The 17,613-nt window shown below is 42.7% G+C and overlaps 1 protein-coding gene across 2 annotated transcripts in view; it reads left to right on the top strand.

Annotated features, from left to right (window-relative positions):
- Positions 1-17,347, top strand: part of rhpn2 (rhophilin, Rho GTPase binding protein 2) — a 28,148-nt gene extending 10,801 nt beyond the window's left edge. Inside the window, exons 4-14 of one of the 2 annotated variants that reach the window (XM_052062503.1) lie at positions 3,775-3,850; positions 4,170-4,247; positions 5,775-5,899; positions 5,981-6,147; positions 6,517-6,861; positions 9,168-9,287; positions 10,690-10,884; positions 10,994-11,040; positions 12,243-12,389; positions 13,987-14,142; positions 15,062-17,347. In XM_052062503.1, the coding sequence (XP_051918463.1) occupies positions 3,775-3,850; positions 4,170-4,247; positions 5,775-5,899; positions 5,981-6,147; positions 6,517-6,861; positions 9,168-9,287; positions 10,690-10,884; positions 10,994-11,040; positions 12,243-12,389; positions 13,987-14,142; positions 15,062-15,310 (1,705 nt within the window). In that variant the 3' untranslated portion in view covers positions 15,311-17,347. Of the gene's footprint in view, positions 1-3,774; positions 3,851-4,169; positions 4,248-5,774; positions 5,900-5,980; positions 6,148-6,516; positions 6,862-9,167; positions 9,288-10,689; positions 10,885-10,993; positions 11,071-12,242; positions 12,390-13,986; positions 14,143-15,061 lie in introns of both variants that reach the window. The other variant, XM_052062502.1, reaches the window with a different exon arrangement.
- Positions 17,348-17,613: the final 266 nt, after the last annotated feature.

Raw genomic sequence — 17,613 nt, 5'->3', positions numbered from 1 at the left:
ACCGTGAAGTGTGTCTGATTGCGTGGGTGTGTGTGTGCGCGTGTGTTAAAGGGATAGTTTAATCTAAAGCAAGAATATCATGAAACAAAACAATGACAAACTGTCAGGCCTGGTCTATGGGTCCTTTTCAATAAAGATACAAGCATTCAACTGTGGGTGTGGACAGATGGTTTCAAGAGGTTTCAAGTGGTCCATAAGTGGAGACACGTGATGAGGAGCTCAAGGTCGCTCTGGGTCAGAATTAGCGGGAAAAAATGAAAAATACTTCCAGGACTCCTTGCGCTCTCTCTCTGGATTATTTAAGTACCAATTTTATTTTTACTTTAATATTTCACTTTATGGTAAACTATATTAATTAACAGTGTCCTGTCTTAGTGTTCCCATCAGCCCAAACAGTCAAGAGACTGAGCTCTGTGTGTGTCTTCAAAACACCACACTTGTACTCCATTTTAGCCATTATCCACTCTCCCGACCTGTCACTCGTTGCGTCATCGTACTGGTCTACAATAGAGGGCTTTTTCTGTGAAGGTAACATGAAGAGTGCATAGGAAGCTGAAATACAAGCACAGCTCTCTGAGGGGAAACAAAACAAAAAAAATCCATCTACTGTACGTTTTTCCCAGAGAGTCCGCATGAATAGCGCCCACTGTACCTGAGCTTGTAACTCACCTGCGTGTGCGAATCACGTGTCACTCGATGCATGGTAAAATAAATGTAACTCCCATTAATGTGCTGCGATTAATGTTCATCCAGTATGAGTGCAAAAAGAAAGATGACAAAAATATCCATGAAAATGTTCACTCAATGGAGTCAGTGAATCGATGCAACCAAATGATTTCCTTTAAGGCGTGGTGCAAACATCAGGATTTTTCAAATCCTAAAAGATTATTTATTTGTGACTGACCCCACACACAAAGGAAAGAAAATTAGCCAGAACAAAAGAGACACTGGGCGGCCCGGTAGTCCAGTGGTTAGCACGTCGGCTTCACAGTGCAGAGGTACCGGGTTCGATTCCAGCTCCGGCCTCCCTGTGTGGAGTTTGCATGTTCTCCCCGGACCTGCGTGGGTTTTCTCCGGGTGCTCCGGTTTCCTCCCACATTCCAAAAAACATGCATGGCAGGCTGATTGGGCGCTCTAAATTGTCCCTAGGTGTGAGTGTGAGTACGAATGGTCGTTCGTTTCTGTGTGCCCTGCGATTGGCTGGCAACCGATTCAGGGTGTCCCCCGCCTACTGCCCGAAGACAGCTGGGATAGGCTCCAGCACCCCCCGCGACCCTCGTGAGGATCAAGCGGCTCGGAAGATGACTGAATGAATGAATGAAAAGAGACACTTCAGGCATTTTTGCCCGTTCTCACCTCCTTTTAATCTTGTTAAACGTCAGCAGTTGTGGTCCAAGTACTCTTCCATTTGAAAGTATGACTAAACCAAGAATATACGGAATACCTCGATGTTATTCTTGTCACCTATCTTCAACCAAAGATACATCGATTGGATACGTGTGAAGGCTTGGCTAGGAAAATATCCCAAGATGCATTTCGTACTGCTATCACGGAAATACATTAAAGTCGGGAGTTACCGTATGTTCTTAAACTTGGTGATTCCACAAGATCGTACTCTGCGTTCTCCATATCGAAAAACGGCCATTTACCACTAATTCTCTGTTCGTCAGTCTGACGATTCCGATATATTCCATTCCCGTCACGGTTGACAGAGTCACATAACACGATAGTTGTCGTCTTTCCCCACACACAGGAACATTTTTCGTTGGAAATATTGAAGATGTTTAATAATTAACATTTGTCGCCCCACCCTTTTTGGGAACCTATTATTGGGACAAAGCCGGTCTTAACATACCTCAGACACGAGGGTAATTTTATAATAGGGTAATAGGGTGATTTTATAAGACATAAGTTAGTCGGGCCTTTGCCATCCTTAGTCGGAAAGCGGCAAACGCCGGACAAAAACAACCTGTTTGACTACGTGTGTAACCGGCCTAACTTGAGTCAGAGAAGAGATTGTCAGGATCTTCTGAGTGTGTGGTCTTTCAGGTTAGTCCAGTAACTGCAGTCAGTGAACCAATAAAATCGACGAGGCTGAGCCCACTCTGTGATCTGGAAGTCTGCTAACTGGGGTCATTGAAACTGATACAAGCACGTCATAAGAACTGAAGAATTATATGGCTCTGCAGTGTTTTGGCTGAGTGCTCTAACTTGCGTCAGCCAACCGACACAGCAGATTCTTCTGAGTCTGCCGTGTTTTCCGCTTTGTCCCTTCACTTCAGTCGGTGAACCGATCAAAACAAATCATCCGAATCTGTGAATTGCTAGAAGTCATCTTTTGTTTCTGGGGTTGGCTTCTTTAACCTTTCAAGATATTGTGAAAAGTCAAGGTGTTTTTATTTCTTTGTGATGTAGTACAGGGTTCACGCGGTGCACTTTGAGACGTAAACAAGATCCTTTGGGGTCTGTTCCATGTCTTGAACACTTCAGTGAGTGGTGGGAGGGGATGTGCATACATCTGTGTGTGTGTGTGTTTTAACGTTTTTTTTTCAGAGCAGATACACTCCTTCGGTTGAGAGCCTTCAGCCAAACCAGAAAGTGGTGAGCTCATCCTCTTAATAGAGGAAAGTGTCTGAGATTCACAAGAGTCAGCAGGAACATGAACGTGATCCTCTCCCGCTTGTTTGGCAGGCAGAAGCAGTAGCAGCTCGGTCAAGTTTGCATATTGTCCACCTTGATATCAAGCTCAACCCGCGTTCCATCTGTCAGCAGCTTCCTCATACCACAACAGACTGTTATAGTCACTGATCAAGGCGGTGCTTTATGAGTGTCTGTTTTGTGTTAGCCGAATCCAAATGAAGGAAAACACCCTGGGGCGTTTCATTAACACACAAGTGTGTGGACTGCGTTACGCTAAAGGTCCTCCCTGGACTTTGACTAAATCGAAAACACCTGCTGTGTTTGTGTAGCGACACCATCTGCCTAATCCACGTGTCCGTCCTCTGTGTTCTGTGTTCTCTAAATGAGAATAAACGATCATCTCTCAAGCTGGTTAACGACGTACACATTTAAATCGTATGTTTCTTGCTGTATATTGGACTTTATCTAAGTTTACAATAGGTCACGAACCACCATCTTCTTTCCTCTTCAAGGAAACTGTCCAGTCTTGAGTTTGCCAAATACTTAAAAATATAAATAAAAATTCTCGGCATGATACTCTGCAAGACGTGACTAATAATGATTACACTTGTTCTCTTTCCTGTTTTGGATCTTGGTCAAGTTAGCCCTAGCTAGTTAGCCACAATGTGCGTTTACAAAATATAATATATGTGACTACTACAAACTTTTACTTCGGAATGCTCCTTGCTCAAGTGATGTTAGAAGCTACATTGTCATCAGGGAATGTTATGTTTAGAATTTTGTGCAAAGAAACCAATTTTAGCCATTTTGAAATTGGGATGGTGTATAGCAACGTGGAAAAGGGAAGCCCTGGGAATACTTTCCACATGCACTGCATCTTTTTGTGACATCACCGCATTTATCACATTCATTGTTTGTTAGCTTTGTTAGCTTTTTAAAAATCATTTATTTCTCCTTCCATGTAATTTTAAAGGGAGTGATTTAAAAGTCTTGATTGACTTTCAGCCTTTCTAAACAATTGCAAAACAAAATGCCAACCTATTGTTTTTGACACTTGGGTAAACATGGAATTATTTCAACAACGTCACTTTGAACCATCTGTATTTGTCTTTTTGTGTGTGTTTTTGTCTCCAGGGAAACTGCCAACATCCCGCTCATTGCCCTGGGTCTGAAGGAGACCAAAGAAGTTGACTTCGCCACACCCTTTAAGGTAAAGTACACTCATCGAGATGCTTCACTGGTTGGATTAATGACCTAAAAGCCCGAAAGTGCTAATTTAGCATCGCATCTTACCAGGGATTTTCCAGTTCAATGCTTTTGGGTCAACATATCTGTACTTCTGCTACCCGGTTAAATATTTACTCACAAAAGAACAAAGCACACTGGCTTGAAGGAGAGGGTGAAATTTCCTTCTGTAAATGCTGATTTTTACATTGACTCATACGGAATGTACAAATACGAGAGTAAGCAATTGTTTTTGAGACAAACATGGCTACACGCAACCATTTTATGACGTTTCTCTCTGACAGGATTACATTGTTTCACATTACAACGAAGACGGAGCCGACTACGAAGACGAGCTTGCTGACTTGATGGACTTGCGACAGGTAGGTGAACTCGCCTCCCATCCCCTCAATTGCCACAAAACTTTGTTTTCCTCTTTGTGCGTGAGTGCAAGTGAAGTTTCATGACTCACTCCTCCGAAAATTAGCTCGTTCCCCGGAATCGGAAAAATTCACCCGCCGTCAAACCAGTTTCTCATAACAGTAATAGATTCGATAGGCATGCCTACCATGGGCAGACTCTCCAAAAAGTCTCAAGAACTCAGGAAATCTGCCATTTTGTTTTATAATGGCAGATTTCAGTGCATTTTTGCCATTTCCAGGATTCCATCAAGCGCCAACCACTCTTTGAGATGTTCTTGAATCGCTAACCAGTTGGCTATTTGTAACAGACAGAAGGACGATGCTCAACCTAAATTGTCCTTTTGTTGTCAACCGTGTGTCGTCGGAGTGAGGTGGCGAACTTGGATAACTCTTTGTGGAAACCCAAATCGCTGGTCAGAGCTCCATCCAACTCAACTTTATTTCCACGGAACCACACTTTAGTTGGAATCGGTGGTTGTGTAAGACGCATTTTATTGTCATTACCTTTGAAATGCCTGCGTTACCTACAATCCGTCATGACTCTTCTTCTGGTTTTGTTTGTGGCGAGAAATCAACGCTTGCCTGATGAGTCACTGTATTATGACATAACCTGAGGAACAGCTTTGGTCCTACGAATCTTCTACCAACCCAATGTACTGTGAATGTCAATTCAAGTCAAGAGTATTTATGGAGCACTTTCGAACAGCCATCGCGGCATACAAAGTGCTGTACATGGAGCGATTTAACATATACAATAAACGGTAAGACGAATCGGTAATAAAGGCGGTGGAAAGCACCAAGCAGTAAAATCAAGGACAAATCATGCTGAGTCGAACGCCAAAGAATACTAGTGAGTTTTGAGGAGGGCTTTAAAGATGGGCAGCGAGGAGGCTTGCCGAATGTTCAGTGGGAGGTCATTCCAGAGAGAGGGACCGGCAACAGAAAAGGCTCGATCCCCTCCGAGCCTCAGTTTAGTTCTTGGTACTTCTAATAATGTCTGGTCCACAGACTAGAGGCGCCGGGCAGGTGTGTAGGGGCGGATGAGCTAAGAGAGGTAAGGTGGCGCGAGATTATTCAGAGATTTGAAAACAAAGAGGAGGATCTTGAAAATAACTCTAAAATAAATGGGGAGCCAGTGAAGGGATGCCAGAGTGGGAGTTATATGCTCCCTCTTACGAGTACCAGTCAAGAGGCGAGCAGCGGCATTCTGGACCAGCTGAAGGCACTTAATGGAGGACTGGCTGACTCCAAAGTACAGGGCATTGCAGTAATCCAGCCGGGATGTGACAAAGGCATGAATTACTGTCTCAAAGTGTTCATGTAAAAAAAATATAAAAATTCACCAGCGTGAAGGATAAAATAAACACAAGGACATGTGTTCTCACCCTGGAATGAATTGGTGTTGACTGAGATTTGTGGCAGTCTTGTGAGAGTTGCAAAGACGTCGATGAAATTGGTGACCGATCTTTATTCTGTTTTAACTTCCAGTCGTGCAGGACACCAAGTCGCAGTGAGGCTGGCGTGGAGCTCCTGGCAAAGTACTTCAACCATCTTCCTCTGGTGGAGAGTCGATTCTTTTCGCCAACACATCACAGTAGCATATTCTTCACTTGGTACGATCTAACAACCTGTCTAAGTGATCTCCGGTGTGAAATTTTAGCACTTGACAAGATCCTTCTCATCTTTGCATTCAGGTACGACTCCTTCACAGGCGTCCCAGTGTGCCAGCAGAACCTGTCGCTGGAGAAGGCCAGCGTGCTCTTCAACATGGCCGCCCTCTACTCGCAGATCGGCACCCGCAGTGACCGGCAGACGTCGGCCGGCCTGAAAGAGGCCATTTCGGCCTTCCAGAAGGCGGCAGGTATGAAGATTATATCAACAGATCACTCATCCACTGTGCTTTCTACTGAGCCTGCTCACATCTGAGGCCGCAATATTGCACATGAGTCCTCGAGCTTGAGCTCGTGCACCAACATAACCTGCCGGTAATCATCTGAGTCAATGTTTCCAGTGAATCTGATACCTGAAGTCAGTGAACCCATTCAACTGACTCATCACTGACTGAAATCTGCAGTCTACAAAACGGACTCGGATGACTCAAGTCAACGAAATTACTAGCGAGTGACAAAGGAGTAACGTGTCCATCAATTTGAATTTACAAGCGGTAATCTCGGGCTAACAGTTGGCTTTTATTTGAAAGACTGATCATTTTGCGTGGCTCTGCTTTCAGGCATTCTGAACCACCTTAAGGAGACATTCACACACACACCCAGCTACGACATGAGTCCCGCCATGCTGGCCATGCTCATCCGCATGATGCTGGCGCAGGCGCAAGAGTGTCTCTTCGAGCAACTCGCCCTGCCCGGCGTCCGCAATGAGGTTGTGAGCCTGCTCAGGATGGCGCAGGAGGCGGCCAAGGTGTCGGAAGTCTACGACCACGTCCACCAGTCCATGATCCAGACACCGGTGAAAGACAACGTGCCCTTTTTCTGGTCCACTATGTCTCAAGTGAAGACCAACCACTATCGCTCCATGGCGCACTACTTTGTGGCCTCGGCCCTGCTGGACCATCGCGGTAAGTCCACCGTTTATTTATAAGAAGTTTATTCACAGTAAAACAGTGGTGAGTCAGAAGGGTGACAAGATTCCCCCAAAATGTGCAGTCTTTCAAAATTCTGGCTCCGTCCTCTTTTGAAAATCTGGTCCCAAGATGCCTTCAAATTAAAGTCAAACATTAGAACTTCAGGATTTTGCAGCATAAGTGTGATGCACTCAACCCTTCTGTTTCATCTGACTCTGGGAACCATGCATCCAATTTGCTGACCAAATCCAGTTAAGATTATCCTTCGATAAATTACAGGCCGACATTCCATGGGTGGGGTGGGGGGGGGGGCAACGTGGACCCCAGGGCCCCGTCCCCGTTGGCCATCTTTTGCACCCCCCCCCCCATCTATATATATATATATATTGCGCGTCGTCCCGCACGCGGTCTGTCCTTCCGTCTGTCCCTTTTCAAAACGTACCTACTTCACCGCGCCGCTGCGCGCCGTCACTGCGCCGCTCAGGCAGTGGCTCACTACGATCGTGCGGGCATCTTAGCGAAAAATTGTTGTCTACCCACAAGCATTGCAATGAAATTGTTTGTTATTTAGTAGAGCTAAACATCTCTTTATTTTCGCGATAAGCAATGAAGATGAACAAAAAGTTGAACCAAGCAACAACACTTTTGTGGGCCGAAGGCCCACCTTACCAGCCTTCCGTAGGAACTAGCTGATGAGCCGCCCGCAGGGCGGCGAACCAGCTTGTATAACATAAATGATATGACCATTTCTTTAACCAATCAGATTTCACATTCAACTCGACATGGCAATATTATTGTCAGCTGATTGGTTGATCCGAACAAGCGAAATTCGATGAGCCAAACAGGTTTGTCGTGATCTGCCCATATCAATAACAATCGGGATCTCTTTAGTTTGGTGCTGTGCTGTGAGATTTTTCCGATGCGAAATATGTGCCCTGGCTCAACGACGGTTGCGAGGCGCGGTTCCCAGCAACAAGTTTGATAGTGTGGTCGAGATAAAAGGCTGGTTTAGATTTATCTCTTAGATCTGACATATGTCCACTATCTACTTGTATTTTTTTACTTTCCCATGACTCGTGGAGCTGATGTGGGTCTGTGAAAATACTGCAGATGCTTGCCGGCCAGTTGATTAGATGCCACTGCACACTCGATTTGAGATACTAAACGAGAGTTCGAGACAGGGAGGGCCAAAGTATGGCCTGCCACAAACGGAGTCATGAAAAATTGAATCCATGAATTTGTCTTTTTTTTTTTAACCCTAAAATCAAGAACATTTTATTTTATCAGATCATTATTTTGTTCTATTCTACTATCTCAGTATATTGTTGATGAATGGCCCACGGGCCATACTTTGCTCAACTCTCGCTTGGGTGGTGTACATTGGTGTTCACAAACATTGTTGTTCATTACAAAAACATGCATGAGTGCCTACATACTGCCAGTCGGGATGTGAACAGTTTTTGCTCGTGGATGGAATCACTTTTCCTCAACTCGACTCACTTCGGGCCCCAACGCTGTTATGTAAGGGCTATTTCGAGACGCACACAACCACATGCACGCACACGTGCACACTCGCATATTGTGGCTAAAAAGAATCTCATTTCTAAGAATTGCAAAGAGCTGCTCAGAGCTCCCAATAAGAGAGAAGAATGCCTATTTCTTTTGTGATTGCGATGGCATCTTTTGGCCGCTAATGACTTTAGCATGCTGTGAGATTAAGTGTGGGGTGAAGAGAGTACTTTGTGTTCTGAAGTGGATGTGGTGGGGGCTGAGTGGAGCGGTAGGGTGGCGGAGGGTGTGGGGGGACTGCTCATTATGGGATTCCTGTGCAAAACAGTGGATGGACCCGTTAACTGCACGACCGCCGCCGCATCTCAGAGGGACAAACTGAAGTTTACGTGATGGTTTTGTTGATTGTAACGTCTATGCTAATATCCATTAGCCCATCTATGGCGCTAAATAAATCTTGCATCAAGCTAAATGTCTTTCATAACATGAAATTATGGTTTGGTTATAAATGTTGCTCCATGATATACGCAATGTTTACATTTGTTTTACGTGTCAGTATTGTATAAACGGCTTGAAGCAGGCACACTTTGCCTCATGAGGAGAACTGTGTGAGCAAGTGAGTTGGAGTAGGTGCTAAGCAAATACTTTCTCAACAACTCTAAATCAATCAATCACACTTCAAAAATACCTTCTTGACTGAAAAACATGAGGCTGGGTACACAAACACTGGCTAACCGATGTACTGCGGAATCTAAAAGAAACGTGCGCGCGCGTGTTCTGCGTGTGTTCAGTTGGTCCGAGCGACGACGAGGACCAGCAGGAAAAGTCCTTGTCCCAAGTGTATGATCACCTCCCTGACGGTTGTTCCCCTCTGGACATTCTGAAGAAAACAGCCGAGCGAGAGCGAGTTGGTAAGTTCACCGTCGTGTGACCCTCCGGCGGCGTCTCGCGTTTCTTGATTGTGTAATCTGTTCTATTTACCATTCCTTGATTCATTTAAGTATGCATATTTGGTTGAGTGTCTGCTTTTTTTCGATCAGTAGTTACTGTAACCCTTTGCTTTTAATTAAACTGATTCATGGTTAGTATGCACTGGAATCCTGGACTGTGATTGGAAATTCATGCTCTCAAATGCATTTAGCTGCATAAAAGGAATATAAATAGACTTTTTAAAAATGATATGGTTCTTTTTGTGCGTTCCACGCAATATAATCTTTATGCAGAAATTGTGTAAATTGTTTGTGTCCCAGTCCTATAAATCGCCACCTACCATTATTTTTTTTCTTTTCCTGCGGATCCTGTCCCCAGCTATTTGCTGGAAAAACTCACCAATTTCCGTTTTTTTTTTTGTTGTTTAACTTTCTAAAAAGAAACCCCGCGATGCCACCCAAACCCTATATAAACAGTAAAATAGTACCGACACATTAACAAGAAAATACTCTATGGTGATACATTTCGACTGGCAGACTACAAAATGTATATGCCATGCAGGAGTTTCAATGTTTATACTTTTTTTTTTAACATATTTTTTTAATTCACTCTATGTTGCGAACCAAAATTCGGATTTGAGTGGGAATGAAAAGTAGAGGGAGTAAGGTAGGCTGCTGCCCGCAGACGGTCGCGGATGCACTTCAATCCGTTGCAGGAAAAAAACCCAATACAAAATGAGAGCACTGAGAAGGAGCTGCCCACTCTTCCTTCACTTGACATCAGTCACTAGGCCACACCCCTAAAGGCAGAATATCCAACACATAAATACACAGAAATAATAATAATAATACATTTAATATTGAAAGCGCTTTTCATTGTACTCAAAGACACTTTACAAGAGTTTAAAACACGGGATAAAAATGTACACTTTAAAGCCAAGCATACATGATTTAAAACAAACGGATTTAGAAGAAGAAAAACAAAGCAAAATGGGCTTTACACCCAAGCCCTCACTGACAAAATATGCCTTGGTCTTTTGAATATGAATTTTGAACAATTATGTTATTTTACAGGCAGTCTTCACAGGATTAGGCCAAACTAGCCATCACAGATGTACATTGCCGCTGTTGTGAAAGCGCTATATAAATCAGCATGTATTGTATTGTATTATCCTTGTAAAATCCCCTTCAGACCACTGAGCAGAAATTTAGAAATATACCACTGTACAGGCAATTATAAAAGAAAACTTCTTTAGGAGGGTGTGATTTAAAAAAAAAACTATTCACAGCTGGGCTCAGTCGCTCTCCACCAAGAATAGCATCCGTAGTTTCAGCGACCATTTCCTGACAACCCCCCTCGCCCCCCCCCCCCCCCCCCCCACAGGAAGAGCCCACATCCATCGCGCCACCGCAGGCCACGAGGAGGCACTGAGGATCTACTGCTTGTGCCATCACCTCAATAAGTTGGAGGTGCTGCAGGACATCCTGAAGGCCAGCCACCAGCGCTCGCTGCACAAGGCCGGTGACAACCAAACGGGCGAGGAGTTCACCGATTACCTCGACGCACCCGACATTATCTGTGAGCTTTCCCTGAGTTTACCTGACTTTTTTTTTTTTTTTTTGGGACTGCTAAAATACTACAGTGTTTGTTTTGAAGTATTTTACTTATTTATTTCTTTTTAATATAGCAAAAACTGAGCAACAAGCAGAGTTGGAGGTTCCCGCCATACTAAAGGTGAAAGTCAACGACTTTTTCCAGAGGCTGGTACGTGGGTTACTAATCTACTACTCACAATTTTGGGTGTTAAGTGTATGTATATTTGTTGGTGTACGTATGTTTTTGTCATCATCATTGAGTGCAAAACACTAACGGTGGACAATGGTGCTCGTGACACATACTGCTATTAGGGGGAAATGGAAAAATGTGTACTTTGTTTCCAACTACTAGCCATAGTCGGCCCGGTAGTCCAGTGGTTAGCACGTCGGCTTCACAGTGCAGAGGTTCCGGGTTCGATTCCAGCTCCGGCCTCCCTGTGTGGAGTTTGCATGTTCTCCCCGGGCCTGCGTGGGTTTTCTCCGGGTGCTCCGGTTTCCTCCCACATTCCAAAAACATGCGTGGCAGGCTGATTGAACACTCTGAATTGTCCCTAGGTGTGAGTGTGAGTGCGAATGGTTGTTCGTTTCTGTGTGCCCTGCGATTGGCTGGCAACCGATTCAGGGTGTCCCCCGCCTACTGCCCGGAGACGGCTGGGATAGGCTCCAGCACCCCCCGCGACCCTAGTGAGGATCAAGCGGCTCGGAAGATGAATGAATGAATACTTGCCATAGTTGACTGCGCTGGTGGTTTATCTTGACTTTTAATCTCCTCCCACGGTGAAATTGTTGTTTTGACAGCTTTGGTGATTTTGACTAAACTCGCTCGTGGTGAGGTGGTGCATGTGCTAAAGTAGAACCCACTAATTGATAACCTCTCCCACGTGCGAAAAGGCACAAAGGCAAGTAGTACTGTTTTTGATGGCCGATTGTATGTACCGGTATGTTTTTTTTTTTTTAACGTTTTTCAGCATTACGAAAAAAAACCTACTATAATAATAATACATTTTATTTATAAGCGCCTTTCAAGACACCCAAGGACACTTTACAATAACAAAAAAACACAAAACTACTACAATACATGTAATTAGGAAGAAACTATTTTTACCTCAGTCAAGCATGGAAGGTACTCGGTCCTGTTTTGATGATTTATACTGTACATTTGTTTCTTTGTTGGAAAGAATGCTTGGAAATGACTTTTTTCATCCTTTTGCATCAACTTGCATCAAAATGTCTACTTTAGATGCATACTGTACAAATCGGCTCCATTTTGGATCAACGGGATTAACCACAGGGTTGTATGGCTGTACTGATCCGTGTGCGCGTGTGTGTGTGTCAACTCAGGGTCCTCTGTCAGTGTTCTCTGCCAAGCAGCGTTGGACAGCACCTCGGAAGGTGCGCCTGCGCACGGAGGACAGAGACCTGGGCTTCACCCTAAAGGGGGAGGCACCGGTCCAAGTTGTCTCGCTGGATCCCCTTTGCCCTGCCGCTGTGAGTGCAAACTGTGGTCACCAGTCACTTAATTTTGTGGTCAATTCAGAATGATTTAATGAGTTAATCGGTTTAATCGAGTCATAGACTCAAATTAGCGGAAACATACTCGGATGATTTGTTCGTATTGATTCACCGACACAAGTTGTGGTTCTGTCGGTTCGCCGACCGGAGTGAGTGGAAATACCGGTGACGGTTTACTGACTCAAGTTTGACTGGGATGATTTGGTCGTCTTGGTTCACTGACCTAAGTCAAGAGAAGAGACAGACAGTGTACACAGTTGAAAGCAGTATTAAGGTTCTAAAGAGGTTTATGACCTCCTTTGAGTGGCTTTATGTAACACCGCTAATCTGTTTCGTAGCCCGCGAGGCTTTTCATTAGAGTTAGCGACTATTCATGATCCCAGCTGACTCGTAATTCAATTGAAATCAGGAGCTGTATTTTTGGTCCATCTTATTTAACGTAAAAGGCAGAGCGAGGAGATAAAGTTATTTGATATTCCAAGTATGCTGCAGGGAGTTCATGTCAAGCATCTGGCTTCTGTTAGCGTTTGACAAGACCAGCTTTAAAATAACACGTCTTAAATCAATCTTCCACGCCCAAATGACTCCTCCGCCTTCTCTGGAGTTTATACTGTAAATGACCTGAGGGCTGATTTAGAGCATTTCATGTAAAATTGAAACTTCAAACGTAAAGGAGCTCAACATCATCATTGGGTTAGATTAGAATTCTTATTACTTGATTTACGCCAAACAAATTGACGGATAAAACTCAATCTCATTGACTTCTTAATAGGGATCGAACATGCAAATAATCACAGAGCAATTTTTAGATACTGTTAATTTCAAAGATACAGCGAGTACCAGATAGTTGACAGAGAGTAATAAAAGAAAAACGTTGACAGTACATCACGATAGATCGCTCATTCGGTGAACCGATGCGATGTTTCCTTATGCACATCAGTCAGCCGCGACAACCGACTCATCTGAATCATCCGTATTTCTGGTGAGTCCGCCATATCAAGTCAATATGCCGAAACGAGTACTTCTCTTAGATTCTTAGGTTTTTTTTATTTTCTGGTAAATCGAATCAGTGAATCGATACAACAGAATCGATTTGTGTCAGCAAACCGCGACAATTGCATCATAAGAGATCTCGCGATTACTCCATAGTACAGTCAAACCTCGGTTTTGTTCCAGAAGGCTGTTCGAAAACCGAAACCACGGTCTTTTCAAAATAAAAATGTTTACTGAACACGTCTGCTCACTATTCATAGCAACACGAGGAAGTGTCACTTCCTCGTGTAAGGAAGGCGAGAGGAGTCAAATGGTGCATTCCAGTGCGCCAGTTCGTTCGAGAACCGAAATGTGTTCGTCATCCGAGGCATAAAAAACTCGAAATTTTTGGTTGAAAACCGAATCGGCTGAGAACCGAAACGTTCAAAAACCGAGGTTTGACTGTATTGAGAAAGTGCAGAGAGTGTTGTGAATGATTTGCAAGTCAGTGTTTGCTGATCAAAGTTGTTGAAGCGGACCCGGGTGCGCAAATATTGACACTCTGCGGTATTAGGAGGTCTGACTGAACCGTTTGTGGCAGGCCGATGGACTGAAAGAGGGCGACTACATCGTTGCCGTGGGCGAGGCGGAATGCAAGAGGTTGGGTGTGGGTGAGGTGATGAGGCTGCTGAAGGACGTGGACGAGCAGGGTGTTGACATCACGGTGGTCAGCGTGCTGGACAGCAACCCGACCATGGTGAGTCCCATTTCACACTGAGCTCTCTGCTCCACTTTATTGTGCAACACCAGAATAAAATCTGATTTGTTTTTCCCTATGGTTTAAAAAAAAAGGGTAGAATATTTGTGCCTGTGATGAGAAAAGTTGTACTTTGAGTACAAAAAAAAACAATTTTTTTTTTACAAGAATTAAAAATAATTTCAAATCACCAAAGAGCAAATAATACGAAAAGTCTGTCTGTATATTTCGGGCCACATAAAATTCTCTAATTTTCACAATAATGTAATGCGGCGCACCCTATCTATGGATGAACGTCTGCTTTTCAGCTCGTCATCTTTGATTCAAATTCCTTCCTATTACATCGGCATTGTCCTTCTCATCCGCACCTAATAGCTAGCAAGTGTCTGTTTTTGTCATACATGAACCAGGACTTTTCCAGCATCTGTATCTAAGAATCATGGAAAAAGTAGTTCTGCTAGCCTAATGCAACCTCATGTGATAAAACAGAAAATGTACTCTTACGGAGAATTGCAGCATAAAATGTCGCTTAATGAGAATAAAGTTGGAAGCTTGCTAAAATAGTCTTCTTTTTTTGTGCAAAAAAAAGGTAAATTAAAACCCTATCACTCACAAGAATTTAGTCTGACTTTTCTAAAATAGGACATATTTTTTTCCAATTTAAAAAAGTGCTCATCTTCCAGGAATAAATTTGCTACTCAGAAGACAAGAAAAATCATGCTTTTTGATAGTAGTTGTATGTTTTCAAGTTGGATACAAAAAAGATGTCATTTTAAGAGTAGTCTCATTATCCTAAATAAAATGTAATTTTATGAAAATCAAGTGGCAAAATACTAATTTTTGAGATTAAAATCAAAAGTGTAAAGAAAGGAAGAAAAAAAAACATGTAAAGAGGTGCCATCTGTTTGTGTGTGTCCAGCCGGCAAAGAGCGCCACCTTCTGCGGCAACCTGCCCAAGACGTACTCCATGATCTGTCTGGCCTACGACAGCGACGACAAGAACGGCAAGACGCGCAAGGTCAGCAAGAAGTCGTCATTCCTTAGCTGGGGCCTGAAGAACAAATTGAAGAGCACCAGTACCGTCAGTCTGCCCACCGCGGAGCAGTCGTGGAACAAAGCCTGCCCGGCCTTCCCCCCCAGCTCTTACAAGGACGCCACCCTCTACTGAGTACCCAGGTGCCCTCTCCAGTGCACTCCGCAACACTGTGGGGATGCAAACACTTTGGACAAATATTTATATTGAACACACATGTATAACAGTCCCCCCCCCCCTGTAGTTTAAAATGAATGAATGAAATGTTATAAGCTGCTAACCAGTTGTTTCTGTAGTCCAGCCTTTAAAGGGATCTTGAGTTAAGTGCCTGAGCCAGCCAACCAGTTGGTGACGTTAATAATTGGGCGTTGGATGAACCGTGTCTGTGTGCTGCGTTTGCCAAAATATCCAGAAAATTGGCAATTTTGCTTGAAACAAACAAAAAAAATGGCAGATGACGACAATAATCTACCTTTTTTTTCCCTCAGTCGATCCCGATATCCCGATAACAAACTCGGGACATGATTTAAAAAATATTCTGAGTGTTAGAAGATTATTAGTCATATTCATTTGAGTCAACAAAAATTAGCTCATGAAAATCACGTCACACAAAAAGAGAGCATTCTTTCGAGAATGAAATTGTTTCCCCCCTAATACAGTATTAATCTTATTAGAATAAATGCTTAATAATAATGCTTTTAAGCCATTGAAGTTTTTTTTATAAATAAAATAACCACATTATTTTGGGTGGGAGGAAAAATATCACGGGAATGAATTTGTATTTAATTTTTTTACCCGAATAAACTTGCAATATAATGAGAATGAAGTCAAATTAATTCGCAATAAAAGATTAATAAAGAATAAAGTTGCATTTATTTGCATAAAAAATAAAAGCATCATTTTACGACCGTTTTTATTCACCTAGAACGTTGCAGTCACAGGAGAGTAAAGCCGCATTCATTTGGGTAAAAAAAATAAATATTTTGAGAAAGCCGCATTGTTTCAAAGAGAAAAGATTAATAAAGTTGTACTACTGAAGTTGATTATTTGGTTTACAAAAAGCCATAATCCCAACAGAATTAAATCCAACCCCCCAATTCCATTAAATTCACATTAATTAAACAAAAATCTTAATAGGTGTAATCTTATGTGACGTAGTATTTTCAAAGAAATTTCAATCTTTCTTACAATGATTTGAGAAAAACGATGACAATTTAAAAAAACATTTGTTTGAGTAAAAATCACAAGAATGAAGTCCAACCAGTCACGGTTCACGTCTGTCTTTCTCGAGTTTACAGGTATAAGAACTCCGCCTGCTACTTGTTATCTTTACTTTTTACAACTTTGTTTCTCAATTAAGTGTGTACCGATTCCAAAGAAAAGAAAAACCAGCAGTTTGCGACCTGACCAACAAAGGGTCCCCGTCGTTCGATGAACACATTCAATTTGTCCAAATGTTTCCATCAAAATTTGCCTTTTTTTTTAAGTGCCTGGGACGCATTAGTGATTTAAGGTTTGCCTCGTGTATACAGTACCACTAATTGCCTCAACGTTACAGAAGTGCAGTTGCACAGAAATGGTAGCACGTCCATGAATAATAATAATAGAACATCTTGTAATGTGAATGTAGGAGCAGACTGACCACATCACCTTTAATTGAACATTCCACGGAAAGACTGCGGCTATTTTTGCTGACACTTTTACAGTGTTGGGCTGATCACGTGTGTCTACAAAGTAGATTCTTATACATGTTTGATAATCAAATTTATTATTTATGTCATACAAAAAATATGTTCCTGTTGGGTTTTGTGTAATTTGTGAATGGAAAACCTTTTTTGCACCTCGAAGGAATGTGTGTGTGTGTGTGTGTGTGTGTCTCTGCTGGTACATTGTCATACATAAGTAAACACTCTTAAGCATTTAAGTGCCATGTTTTTGTAAAGTGCTCATGATGATGATTTCGTGTGTTGTATGAAGGTTTATGCATATATTGGACACCCATATTGTATATTGCAAACACACACAAAAAAAAGCATTGTGTTGCTCACTGACTTCAATTCGGGGGCTGTGGTTGTATTATTACTAGCTCATGTCATGTATGTAAATGCTTCTCTCTGAAATTCTTGGTGTCTTGTGCTGAATCTAATCTTAATAAAACAAAGGGGACAAAGACTTTTTGGTATTTTTTTGAACTTCCAAGCAGGTCGAGAATGACTGGAAGGACTTTGGACACCCAGCGAGTCAACAGTGGTGTTTTTCAAATCACATGACAATCTTGCTAAATCCTGTTGTACACACCTTCATTCAGCTTATTCGATTTAATATACTTCAACCTAATGAAAAAGACAACCACAATATGTACTAAATGAAGAAAGAAAATCAACCAGAGTAATTTGCAACCCTTGTACATGGGCGGGGTCTTCCCTAAACTGGTTGCA

This window comes from Hippocampus zosterae, chromosome 4 (assembly GCF_025434085.1).
Source record: "Hippocampus zosterae strain Florida chromosome 4, ASM2543408v3, whole genome shotgun sequence".
Classification (NCBI taxonomy): domain Eukaryota; kingdom Metazoa; phylum Chordata; class Actinopteri; order Syngnathiformes; family Syngnathidae; genus Hippocampus; species Hippocampus zosterae.
This window is presented reverse-complemented; position numbering and strand designations above follow the sequence as displayed.